A 12,379-nucleotide genomic window follows, 5' to 3' on the forward strand; every position below is an offset into this window, starting at 1 on the left:
CCTCAGTTGAGTGGGTGGGGCCTGGGGGCAACTAAAGCGGCATAGGGCGAGGGCGGGGCCGGCAGGGCGGGGCAGGGCGGGGCGGGGCGGGGCGGGGCTGGGAAGCAGTCGGGCGGGGTTGTAGGACGCCGCGCTCAGCTACCATCGCCGGGCGGTCAACAAGCGCGGGCCTGGCTCAACGCGGCGGGGCGCGGAGACCACGAGGCGACCGGGAGCGGCTGGGCTCTCGGCTGCGCGCCCTTCGGCCAGGCCGGGAGCCGCGCCAGTCGGAGCCCCCGGCCCAGCGTGGCCCGCCTCCCTCTCGGCGTCCACCTGTCCGGGGTGCTGCCAGCGGGCATGACCGACCCACCAGGGGCGCCGCCGCCGGCGCTCGCAGGCCGCGGATGAAGAAGAAGACCCGGCGCCGCTCGACCCGGAGCGAGGAATTGACCCGGAGCGAGGAGTTGACCGTGAGTGAGGAGGCAACCGGGAGCGAAGAGGCGGCCCAGAGTGAGGAGGCGACTCGGGGCGAAGAGATGAATCGGAGCCAGGGGGTGACCCGGGACGAGGAGGCGACCCCGAGCGAGGAGGTGACCAGGGAGGAAATGTCGGCAGCTGGGCTCACCGTGACTGTCACCCACAGTGAGTGTTGGGCGCCGGGTGGACTCCTTGCTGGCCCTAAAAGCCCGGCGGGGGTCTGTGGGTTTAGTCATATGTTCTCCAGAAGCGTGTGACCTTGCGCTTGCCCTGGCGTCTGGAAGTGAAGGGGTGGCCTGCCCCTCCACACTTGTGGGTGTTTCTCCTTAGGTGGAACCAGAGACTTGAGAAAAGAAATAAGACACAGAGACAAAGTATAGAGAAAGAAAAGCGGGCCCCAGGGGAGTGGCCCTCAGCTTACAGAGGACCCACGTGGGCACCGGTCTCTGAGTTCCCTTAGTATTTGTTGATAATTATCTTTACCATCTTAAACATAAGGGAGTAAATCAGCAGTAAGACATAAAGATCTTTGTGACCTGAGTAAGTTCAAGGAAAATGCTGTGCCTTGAGATGCATATGCAAACATCTCCATAAACCTTTTAGCAGTATTGCTCCAGCAAATCCCACCTTATTCCTAAAAGCGGTTTTCTCTTTGCTCAGTAAACAAAGCACACAATGGGTTTTACACGGAGATGTTCCATTGCCCAGGACGGGCAGGAGACAAATGTTTTTCTCTTGCTTGAGATTAAGAGAATGGTGATGACCTTTAACCACAAGCAGCCTTTAGGCACTTGTTTAACAACCTTTAAACCTTAAGTCACCACAGCACATATCTCTTTTTTTTTTTTCTGAGACGGAGTCTCGCTCTGTTGCCCGACCTGGAGTGCAGTGGCTGGATCTCAGCTCACTGCAAGCTCCGCCTCCTGGATTTACGCCATTCTCTTGCCTCAGCCTCCCGAGTAGCTGGGACTACAGGCGCCCGCCACCTCGCCCGGCTAGCTTTTTGTATTTTTTAGTAGAGACGGGGTTTCACCGTGTTAGCCAGGATGGTCTCAAACTCCTGACCTCGTGATTCGCCCGTCTCGGCCTCCCAAAGTGCTGGGATTACAGGCTTGAGCCACCGCACCCAGCAAACCACAGCACATATCTCTTGCAAGGACAAAGTTGGGGGTAGGGTCACAGATTAATAGCATCTCAAATACAGAACCAAATGGAGTCTCTTAAATCTACTTCTTTCTATATAGACACAGAAACAGGCTGACCTCTCTTTCTTTTCCCCACACGGAAGCGTGGGTTCTTGGTTGTGTCCGTGGAACTGTCTTTTGTACACTTTTCCATGTGGCCGGTGTATTTTGTCTCTGGCCATTTGTGCGATCCTGGGTGTTCGAGTTTGTCCGGGCTTTACGTCGTGGGCCTGGTTGTGTTTTGTGTGCCCGCGCAGTTATTGTGGTCTTTGTGTCAGGCATATATTTGGCCATGTGGTCTATGACTGCTCCGTGTGTAATGAGTCAGAACTTCGTGCCTGCGGGGGTGCTCCTCATCTGCTGAGTGCCTTCTCTGTGTGGCCACTTGAGTTGCCTGTGGGTCCAAGCGTTGTACTCTGGGCACCCTTTGGGTCTGCCTACTATTGGAGTTGACACACAACCAAATGAAGTCAGTACACCGGAGAGCTAAGTCCATGAGGTTTCCCCAGAACCAGCTAGGGGAGGCTCAAGGGTCTGGGAATCTGGAGACCCGGATTCTAGATCCTGCAGTTTTGAGTGACCTTGGGATGGACAGCTTCTTTCTAAGAATCTGGTTTCTCCTCTGCGAAGTAGATTTGGTAACCCTGGCTCCCGCTGACCTCATGGAGCTGTTGGGGGAACCAAACCTTGGTGTAATGTACTGGACACAGGCTCTCTCCTTATTGTCCACATCCCTGGAAAAGAACTGGCGTCTCTCCTTCACAAAGAAAGGCTCTGCTGTTCGTATTCATTTGTCTGTCTACTTAGCACCAATCATGGATGCACTCAAGTGTGTCCAGTGGGAGAGGCAGAGGAAAGCAGTCACTTGCCCCTTACAGCAAGCGAGACGAGACCAGTACAATACAGGGTATAGGGCAGTCAGGCCACAGGAAGCAGATGGCTTGTGATGAAAAAGGTGGGCTTGGGAATCAGCTGGATCTGATGTCAAATTCTGATTCCAACAGTTGGGTCTCCATAGGCAGGCCTTAACTTGCCTGAGGTCACAGTTTGCTCATCTGTGAAATAAGAAGTAATAGGTAGATCTACTTCGTGGGGTTTTTCTGAGGATTAAATTTGATTATGCGTGAAATGCCTAAAATGTTAGCTGATATCATTCATATTGTTAGTTATTATAATAGAGGAAACAGAAATCCTTGAGGAGGTCACCAGAGGAAAGCTGGGTGGCATGGGGGCAGGCTTTGTGGAGTAGGTGGCATATGAGCTGGGCCTTGAAGGCTGGGTAAATAAATGTAATAAAGTGTCACCCTCTATTGGTTTATGTGAAAGAATCATCTTTGTCAAATGCTTTTCTTTCTCCCCAGGCAATGAGAAGCACGACCTTCATGTTACCCCGCAGCAGGGCAGCAGTGAACCAGTTGTCCAAGACCTGGCCCAGGTTGTTGAAGAGGCCATAGGGGTTCCACAGTCTTTTCAGAAACTCATATTTAAGGGTAGGCATTTCTTTTTCTTTTTTTCTTTTTTTTTTTTTTTTGAGACAAAGTTTCACTCTTGTCGCCCAGGCTGGAGTGCAATGGCGTGATCTAGGCTCACTGCAACCTCCGCCTCCCGGGTTCAAGTGATTCTCCTGCCTCAGCCTCTCGAGTAGCTGGGATTACAGGTGCCCACCACCATGCCGGGCTAATTTTTGTATTTTTAGTAGAGACGGAGTTTCACCATGTTGGCCATGCTGGTCTCGAACTCCTGATCTCAGGTGATCCACCCACCTTGGCCTCCCAAAGTGTTGGGATTACAGGTGTGAGCCACTGCGCCCGGCCAAGGGTAAGCATTTCTTTTCCAGCTTTTCCTTATGGCCAAGCGACAGTTTTAAAACTGCTTAACTTTTCCTAATAGTCACTCTGTTTTCAAACTGGGACAATTTTTATTTATTTGTTTATTCATTCAGTTCTTCAACAGATATTTATTGAGGACCTGCTAGGTACTGGACACTTTCAAACATCTGGACAGGTGTCAGATTTGAAGTCTTATGATGATGGCAGAAATCTCACCATTTTTGATGAAGCTCATGGGCAGTCTTCCCTGGCTAGGTTAGATCATCTTCCCATTATATGTTACCATGGTACTCCCTGCGGTTTTTGCATCACTTCTATGAAATTACTATTAAATAATCATTTTCTTTTCTTTTTTTTTTTTTTTGAGACGGAGTCTGGCTCTGTCACCCAGGCTGGAGTGCGGTGGCCCGATCTCAGCTCACTGCAAGCTCCGCCTCCCAGGTTTACGCCATTCTCCTGCCTCCGCCTCCCAAGTAGCTGGGACTACAGGCGCCCGCCTCGTCGCCCGGCTAGTTTTTTGTATTCTTTAGTAGAGACGGGGTTTCACCGTATTAGCCAGGATGGTCTCGATCTCCTGACCTTGTGATCCGCCCGTCTCGGCCTCCCAAAGTGCTGGGATTACAGGCTTGAGCCACCGCGCCCGGCCTAAATAATCATTTTCTTAGTTGCTTAACATCTGATTTCTCTGTTAGAATAACAGCCTCCGTGAGGGTGGAGATACTGCTGTGTTTCCAGTGCCTCACGTTGTTCTGACTCAAAGGAGGTTTTGAACAAACTTACTGGGGACCTGGATGTGGTGGGCTCAGTGGATGGATGATGCTCATTTCTGCCAGGACCCACACCCTCCTAGCCCCTGTCCCTTGTCTTCCCACTCCCCTGAGAACCCATTATTCTGGTATCCACTGGGGAAAGACTTACCCCATTGGGTGTCAGTCATTATAAATAATTTAGTAATAGGCATTTTATTTATATTTCATAATGTAATGTATTATCTTTAATTTTTAAAAATATTTCTGAATTATAAACACAATAGAAATTCATGTTTCAAAATAGAGGAATGCTTGAAAAAGATAATGTTCCCCTGGATAAAACCCCTCAATAACACTGGGTCATCAGCATTCATTGTGGCATTGAAGTTTCCTGCAAAAAATGAGCTTTAATGCCTATTGTAGACTGTAATGCCTACTGAAGACTTTAAAGTCTTCTGTAGTATGGTTCATCAGCCCCCGATGCCTGAATATTTGGCTCTTTCCAGTTTCTCACTAATATGAAAAGGTTGCACTGAATATTATTGTATAGTGGTTACTGTGGAGTCACATGTCCAGTTATTTGTTGAGGATGAATATGTAGAAATGAAATTACTGGGTCACGGCACCCTCTAAAAAGATACCAATTCTCATTAGTGAACACACTTGTCTATTTCCTGTATCGTGCTGAAATTTATTTTCAGTGTGGTACAATTATTACAAGTTGGCCTACCTTTCTCCTCTTTTTAGGAAAATCCCTGAAGGAAATGGAAACACCATTGTCAGCACTTGGAATACAAGATGGTTGCCGGGTCATGTTAATTGGGAAAAAGGTAAATTGCTTTTTCCATCAGAAATCCTCAGAATCAAATGACTGAAGTCTTTTATACAGGTTTTGGTTTAGAAGACCAAATTGGGGGCCGCGCGCGGTGGCTCAAGCCTGTAATCCCAGCACTTTGGGAGGCCGAGACGGGCGGATCACGAGGTCAGGAGATCGAGACCATCCTGGCTAACACAGTGAAACCCCGTCTCTACTAAAAATACAAAAAACTAGCCGGGCAAGGTGGCGGCGCCTGTAGTCCCAGCTACTCGGGAGGCTGAGGCAGGAGAATGACGTGAACCCGGGAGGCGGAGCTTGCAGTGAGCTGCGATCTGGCCACTGCACTCCAGCCTGGGTGACAGAGCGAGACTCCGTCTCAAAAAAAAAAAGAAGAGCAAATTGGGGACCCAGATTCTGCGTTGATAAAACCCCTCTCTAAACAAATACAATCTTTATTTGTTTTATAGGATTACCAATTTTATTCTCATACCCTCCTGCTCCTGTTGGTTAGAACTTTTGCTCTAAGAAATAGGAGCGGTTGGCCGGGCGCGGTGGCTCAAGCCTGTAATCCCAGCACTTTGGGAGGCCGAGACGGGTGGATCACGAGGTCAGGAGATCGAGACCATCCTGGCTAACACGGTGAAACCCCGTCTCTACTTAAAAAATACAAAAAACTAGCCGGGCGAGGTGGCGGGCGCCTGTAGTCCCAGCTACTCCGGGGGCTGAGGCAGGAGAATGGCGTAAACCCGGGAGGCGGAGCTTGCAGTGAGCTGATATCCGGCCACTGCACTCCAGCCTGGGCGACAGAGCCAGACACCGTCTCAAAAAAAAAAAAAAAAAAAAAAAAAAGAAATAGGAGCGGTTGTGCTGCCTTAATAATACGTTTTTTGTTTTGGTGGTAGAATCTGGGTCTGGTTAAAATGGTGCCTGGGACAAGTCTCATTCACTTGGAGTAGAATTAGCAAGAGTCTGGTGTTAAAATAAACTTGTAGATATTAAGAATAATCACTCTGTTCCAGTTCAGGAGCCTCTCTCCCTTTAACCAACCTTTTAACTAAAATCTCCCACAAGGGAAAACCTTTGACTGGAAAAAAGGGTTCAGACTAAGAAACTGAGGGGAAAAAAAGACAGATGAGGTCAGCAACCCTTAAGATGATGAGAGAGGGCTGTGGCCAGCCCTGCATTGTGACACAGCGAAATTACTGAGCAGATGAAGTTCCCTTATTTTGAGTGAGGTGACTGAGTAGAGAGAGGGCAGAGATTAACAAAGTGAAGGCAAAAAAAATGTAATCCAGACTTGGAACTGCCAGGAGACTGGAACTCAGGACTTAGCTACAAAGAGGAATGAATAATTTGGGATAGCATAACTAAGCAGAAAGCTGCTAGACCTCTCTGTCAAATGTTTACCTGAGAGAAGGGGGAAATATTCTAAATTTCTTGCTTCAGGGTCAGGGAGAATGGTGATGGGGAACAGGCAGAACCAAGGAGTCAAGTTTGAAGAAACTATAGGACTTTTACGTGGAGCTGACACAGAGCTTATGGAGTGAAGTGTGAAGTCAAGGAGGGCACCATGGCACATACCTGTTGTCCCAACAAGTTGGGAGTCTGAGACAGGAGGATCACTTGAGTCCAGGGGATTGAGGCTGCAGTGAGTTACGATCATGCCTGTAAACAGCCACTGCACTCCAACTTGGGCACTGTAGTGAGACCCTATCTCAAAAAAAGAAAAGTTTGAACTTAAGTCTACTCTATCTCTTTTGGACTGTGTGATCTCATGTTACTTTACTACATTAAACCTCAGTTTCATCATCTGTAAAGCAGCAGTACTTCCCTGATGGAGTTGTGGTAAGGCTTAAAAAAATAATATAGGTAAGGTGCTTAGGATAGTGTGTGGCATGTAGGAAGTGTTCAATAAAAGTATTCATCGTTGTTAACCAGCATCATGTTAAACAGGAGAGCTCAATTGGAGGCTGCCATTTAGGAATTCCATTTAAAGGAATGGTAGAATTCCACCTGACTTGCCATTCTGGACTCCTCACAAGTGTTCACTGAAATGTGATTATCTTCCAGGCTTCAGTCTTGGTTGTTGATCAGTCTAGGGCTGAGACTGAATCTGGCAGTTGGATTGTCTCTATTCTCTGTACCCAAGCTGTCAGGGCCCACACCAGAATGTTTGCCTAACACCTTCTCTCTAGTCTGGAGTCTTTGTAGATGGAAAACTTGATGTATAACCCTTTGACTTGATTTCCAAGAAGCAACAGAGTTAAAACCATTATTTCTAGGTGAGTGGTTTCGTGCAGTTGTGGTCAGGTATTTTTCCTGACAGAGGCTACTGTTCTTGTTGATTGCTTTTTCTTTTTTGGGGGGGCGGGGGAGCAGTCTCGCTCTGTCACACAGGCTGGAGTGCAGGTGCACGATCTCAGCTTACTACAACCTCCACGTCCCAGATTCAAGCCATTCTCCTGCCTCAGCCTCCCGAGTAGCTGGGACTACAGGCGCCTACCACCATGCCGGGCTAATTTTTTTGTTTTTTTCAGTAGAGACAGTATTTCATCATGTTGGCCAGGCTGGTCTCAAACTCCTAACCTTAAATGAGCTGCCCACCTTGGCCTCCCAAAGTGCTGGGATTCAGGCGTGAGCCACCACACCCAGCCTGTTCTTGTTGACTGTTGGCTTTGTTTTCTTCTTAAACATTTTAGAACAGTCCAGAGGAAGAGGTTGAACTAAAGAAGTTGAAACATTTGGAGAAGTCTGTGGAGAAGATAGCTGACCAGCTGGAAGAGTTGAATAAAGAGCTTACTGGAATCCAGCAGGTAACTCTCTTCATGGACCTTGACTTTCTGCCTTGTATCAGAGCTTCCTGGATATAACTTGTGGTTATGGGGACAGGCTCTGCAGTCAGACTCCCTGGGTTCAGATCCTAGATTCACCCTTTCTCTTATTGAGAACAAGTTTATCTTTACCTCAAGTTCCTCATCTGCAAAAAGGGAATAATGGTGACATTTCCCTCTTAGGATTGTTGGGAGCATTAAATAATGTAGATGGAGCTTGACACATACTAAGTGCTTTATAAGCATTTATTGTCATAGTTATTATCAAACCCCAGCCAGCATCCATTTATGCTCACAGGAGAACACCTGCCATGCTAGGATCATGAATTATCTGAAATAGAACAAGTAGCTTCTCTCTGTCTGGGCTGTTGTAATGTGTTTGGCAAGGCAAATAACATTTTGTTAGTTTATAGAAGGTCCAAGTTGAACATGATAGTGGGGTTGGAGGGGGTCATCCTATTCAATTCCTTATATTAGAGATGGGGTACTGAAACCCAGTAAGGATTAGGACTAGCTCAAGACCACTTATTTATTTTTCCTTCTCATTGTGTAACATTAATTGGGGTGTGTTTGTGTTTTGGTTTTTTTTTTTTTTTTTGAGATGGAGTCTCACTCTGTCACCTAGGCTGGAGTGCAGTGGTGCAATCTCAGCAGCTCCCTGCAGCCTCTGCCTCCCGGGTTCAAGCGATTCTCCTGCCTCAGCCTCCCGAGTAACTGGGATTACAGGCGCCGCCTGCCACCACATCTGTCTGATTTTTTCGTATTTTTAGTAGAGATGGGGTTTTACCATGTTGGCCACTGTTCTCAAACTCCTGACCTCAAGTTATCTGCCCGCCTTGGCCTCCCAAAGTCCAAAAAAATCCAAAGTCCAAAAGTCCAAAAAAACCCAAAGTGCTGGGATTATAGGCATGAGCCACCATGCCCTGCCTGTATGTTTGTGTTTGCCCGGCCTATATGTTTGTGTTTTAATTACAGAATACATGCTGACTGTACAAAAGTTTTAAGTACATGTATAGGCACTAATATGGAAAATGAAAATTATCCACGAGGCCCCAACTCAGAGATAACCATTACCGAAGCCTGAAATACATTTTTCATCTTTAAAAAAATTGATATAATGTTATATACACTTTATAAACTATTTTTTTGGATAAAAAATTAAACGTTTTTCCTATGATGGTATTTTTCAAAGCTTGCATGCATTTCATCTTGTATAAATGTATCATTTACCGAGCCAGTTCTGTATTGTTCATTTAATACTATTTTTACCATTATGTGTAATGCTTCTTTGTTTTTTTAGTAGAATAAATTCTTTGAGTTGGAATTGTTGGTTGATGTTTAAAGCTCTTGCTACATGTTGTGAAATCTGTATCTGTAGCTCTTGGCTGTGATAAACATCCTCAGAGATCCCTGCTATCCAACTCTTGTCACCAGCTAACTGGTCATTAGGCCAAGCTATGTGAGTGAACCATTATACAATTTGATACAAATAAGCACTGCTGCCATTTGTTAGCATGTGTCTGTGCCACAAGTTAGTGACACATGTACATATATTCCCTTTACCTCACAGTAACCCTCTAGGGTGTGGGTATCGTAATCTTCATTTTTAAAATGAGGGTACTGAGACATGAATAGGCTAAGTAATTTGCTCAAGATCACAAGTTAGTAAATGGCAGTCAGTTTTCAAGCGTAGGCTTTGAAGACTCTAAGCCTGTGCTTTTAACATCTGCCTCTTGTGCACAGGTATACACTTGTGATTGGGGGCTTCACTGGCACCAAGCCTCAGGAGGGAGGCATTTGCAGCCACAGTGGGTCATGCGAAGTAGAGCAGACTGCAACCTGATAGAATTCTTGGACTGGCCCACGGCCAGTCTTTTAAATTTTTCCAAGAGATGAAGTTGTGGATCTGAAATGTGGCCTGGCCTGCCAGGGCTATGGTGGACTCAGTGTGATCGCTTCAGTAGTATTGTGGCATGGAGTTTTCCATCAGCCTCAAAGAACTCTTGCAGTAATGCATTATTTCCCACAGGGTTTTCTGTCCAAGGATTTGCAAGCTGAAGCTCTCTGCAAACTTGATAGGAGAGTAAAAGCCACAATAGAGCAGTTTATGAAGATCTTGGAGGAGATTGACACACTGGTAAGTAAATATTCAGCTGAGAAGAACTAGTTTTCTTTGTCTTTATTTCAGTCACATTCACTCTTTCAGTAATGTACTCTCCTATTGTCTGAGCAAACCCATCACTTGAGAATATTAAGCATCTACTATTGTGTGCCAATCACGTTGCTTGGTCCTGGGTGAATGCACAATGATAAGACAGTTCCTGCTTTCTAGGCACTCACAGCCCTACAGTATAGGACTTTTATCATTTATACTTATGTTTGCCAGTAGCATCTGTAATCATCATGAAGCTGGGACCCAAGGAGTCCACCATCTCATGGTCAAGGAAACAGGTTTTCACTTTCTCTGATACTCATGTGACTGATAATTCTGCAGGCCTCATTACTTACAGAGGATTCAGCCAGACCCAGATCTTATGAGGCTGCTGAAACATTAACTCAGGAGTTCTCTTTTGCAGATGATAGTAATGATATCTCTAGCCTGATGCTTCATTCTTGAAGATGAACTGCACTGTGTGTTTCTGTTGGACAGGGTGGGTGTAAAGAAGCAGCAGCGCCGGGTGCGGTGGCTCACGCCTGTAATCCCAGCACTTTGGGAGGCCGAGGCGGGTGGATCACAAGGTCAGGAGATCGAGACCATCCTGGCTAACACGGTGAAACCCTGGCTCTACTAAAAACATAAAAAATTAGCTGGGCATGGTGGCAGGCACCTGTAGTCCCAGCTACTCGGGAGGCTGAGGCAGGAGAATGGCGTGAACCCAGGAGGCAGAGCTTGCAGTGAGCCAAGATCGCGCCCCTGTACTCCAGCCTGGGCGACAGAGCAAGACTATGTCTCAGAAAAAAAAAAAAAAAAAGCAGCAGGCGCTTTTGAGCCTCACAATGAGCCCATGGTCTGGCCAGGGTAGAGTATCCATACATATGAAACAATAAAAAAGCAAAAGTCTGTGTTACAGATGAGTTCCTACAGCCCAGACATGGAGAATACAGGGAGCTTTTATAGGGACAAGAGCCATGGAAAGGCAATATAGGATACAGACTCAGGGAAAGGGTTCCTGAAAATGGACATCTCATTTACATTGGTGATCCGTGACCTGTTTTGTATACTGTGGGTGTTTCTTATGTGTTCTCATGTCATTTTCACTGAGGATTATTTGTTACATGTTTACTGTTTACTAACTTGTATTATCAACTTACTCTTCCATAGATCCTGCCAGAAAATTTCAAAGATAGTAGATTGAAAAGGAAAGGCTTGGTAAAAAAGGTTCAGGTGAGTTGTGTAATAGTGCACAACAAGGCGTAATATGTTAATGTGTAGGTATGCATGTTTATCTGTTCAGAGTCGGTAGTATAGAAGCATGGTGTGTGGTATAGGCTTGTTTTGGTTATTACTTATTTATCAACAGGAACCCCGAACGTCAGAGAAGAGCCTTATGTCCCTGTAATTATATTTGAATTTAAACTATTTAGGGAGGAAACTCACTGGAGAGCAGATAGGGCTGACACGTTACGCAATTCCTGGAGGCAGTATTCATGCATACAGTGCTTCCTGCGATTGTTCAGTTGCTGTGCAGTGGCCTTGTGGCAAAGCTCCCTGCCTTTACCACCTTTTAGGGGATTGCTGGCCTAGAGCATGGTCAGAATGCTGGTCCTGTGCTCCCTCCCTCCCCTTACCTTGGAAGCCAGGCCAGTTACCCATCTCCATTCATGCACAGTCTGTTTTGAGTCTCAGCCATGGGTTCCCCAGAATGGCTAAGCAAGGAGCCTTGTGTGGGCAGTGGTTGGCTATCCCTGGATGGGCCCTTACTGCCCTTTGTGTATTTTCTAGGCATTCTTAGCTGAGTGTGACACAGTGGAGCAGAACATCTGCCAGGAGACAGAGCGGCTGCAGTCTACAAACTTTGCCCTGGCCTAGTGAAGTATGGCAGAAAGAGGCTGTGCTGCCCTGAAGAATGGCACCACCAGCTCTGCCGTCTCTGGAGCAGAATTTACCTGATTTCTTCAGGGCTGCTGGGGGCAACTGGCCATTTGCCACTTTTCCTACTCTCATCCGGTTCTCAATGAAAAACAGTGTCTTTGTGATTTTGAGTAAAGCTCCTGTCTGTTTTCTCCTTCTGTCTCTGTGGTTGTGCTGTCCAGCAATCCACCTTTTCTGGAGAGGGCCACCTCTGCCCAAATTTTCCCAGCTGTTTGAACTTTTGGATGCTTTCTTTGGGCTGGTGAAAGCTCTAATTTGCCTTGGGCTAGTTTCAGGTTTATAGGCGGCCCCAGTCTTCAGATACATGAGGGCTTCTTTGCTCTTGTGATCACGTAGTCGCATAGCTATAAAACCAGAATCACCAGGAGGTTGCACCTAGTCAGGAATGTTGGGAATGGTCTAGAACAAGGTGTTTGGCAC

At 46.7% G+C, this 12,379-nt stretch overlaps 1 protein-coding gene across 3 annotated transcripts; it reads left to right on the forward strand.

Moving 5' to 3' along the window:
* The first annotated feature begins 10 nt into the window (after positions 1-10).
* BAG1 (BAG cochaperone 1) lies at positions 11-12,092 on the forward strand. Of its 3 annotated transcripts, XM_033238318.1 has the most exons (7): positions 11-621; positions 3,002-3,130; positions 4,966-5,048; positions 7,735-7,848; positions 9,896-10,003; positions 11,189-11,251; positions 11,810-12,092. In XM_033238318.1, exons 1-7 carry the CDS (start codon positions 384-386, stop codon positions 11,894-11,896), a joined length of 822 nt encoding a protein of 273 aa, XP_033094209.1. In that variant the 5' UTR covers positions 11-383; the 3' UTR covers positions 11,897-12,092. The 3 variants fall into 3 exon arrangements, with proteins under 3 accessions (XP_033094209.1, XP_033094211.1, XP_033094210.1); XM_033238320.1 differs by lacking the exon at positions 9,896-10,003; XM_033238319.1 differs by lacking the exons at positions 11,189-11,251; positions 11,810-12,092 and adding an exon at positions 10,517-10,656.
* The last annotated feature ends 287 nt before the right edge of the window (positions 12,093-12,379 follow it).

The sequence above is a fragment of the Trachypithecus francoisi genome, unplaced genomic scaffold, assembly GCF_009764315.1.
Source record: "Trachypithecus francoisi isolate TF-2019V2 unplaced genomic scaffold, Tfra_2.0 Lachesis_group16, whole genome shotgun sequence".
Classification (NCBI taxonomy): domain Eukaryota; kingdom Metazoa; phylum Chordata; class Mammalia; order Primates; family Cercopithecidae; genus Trachypithecus; species Trachypithecus francoisi.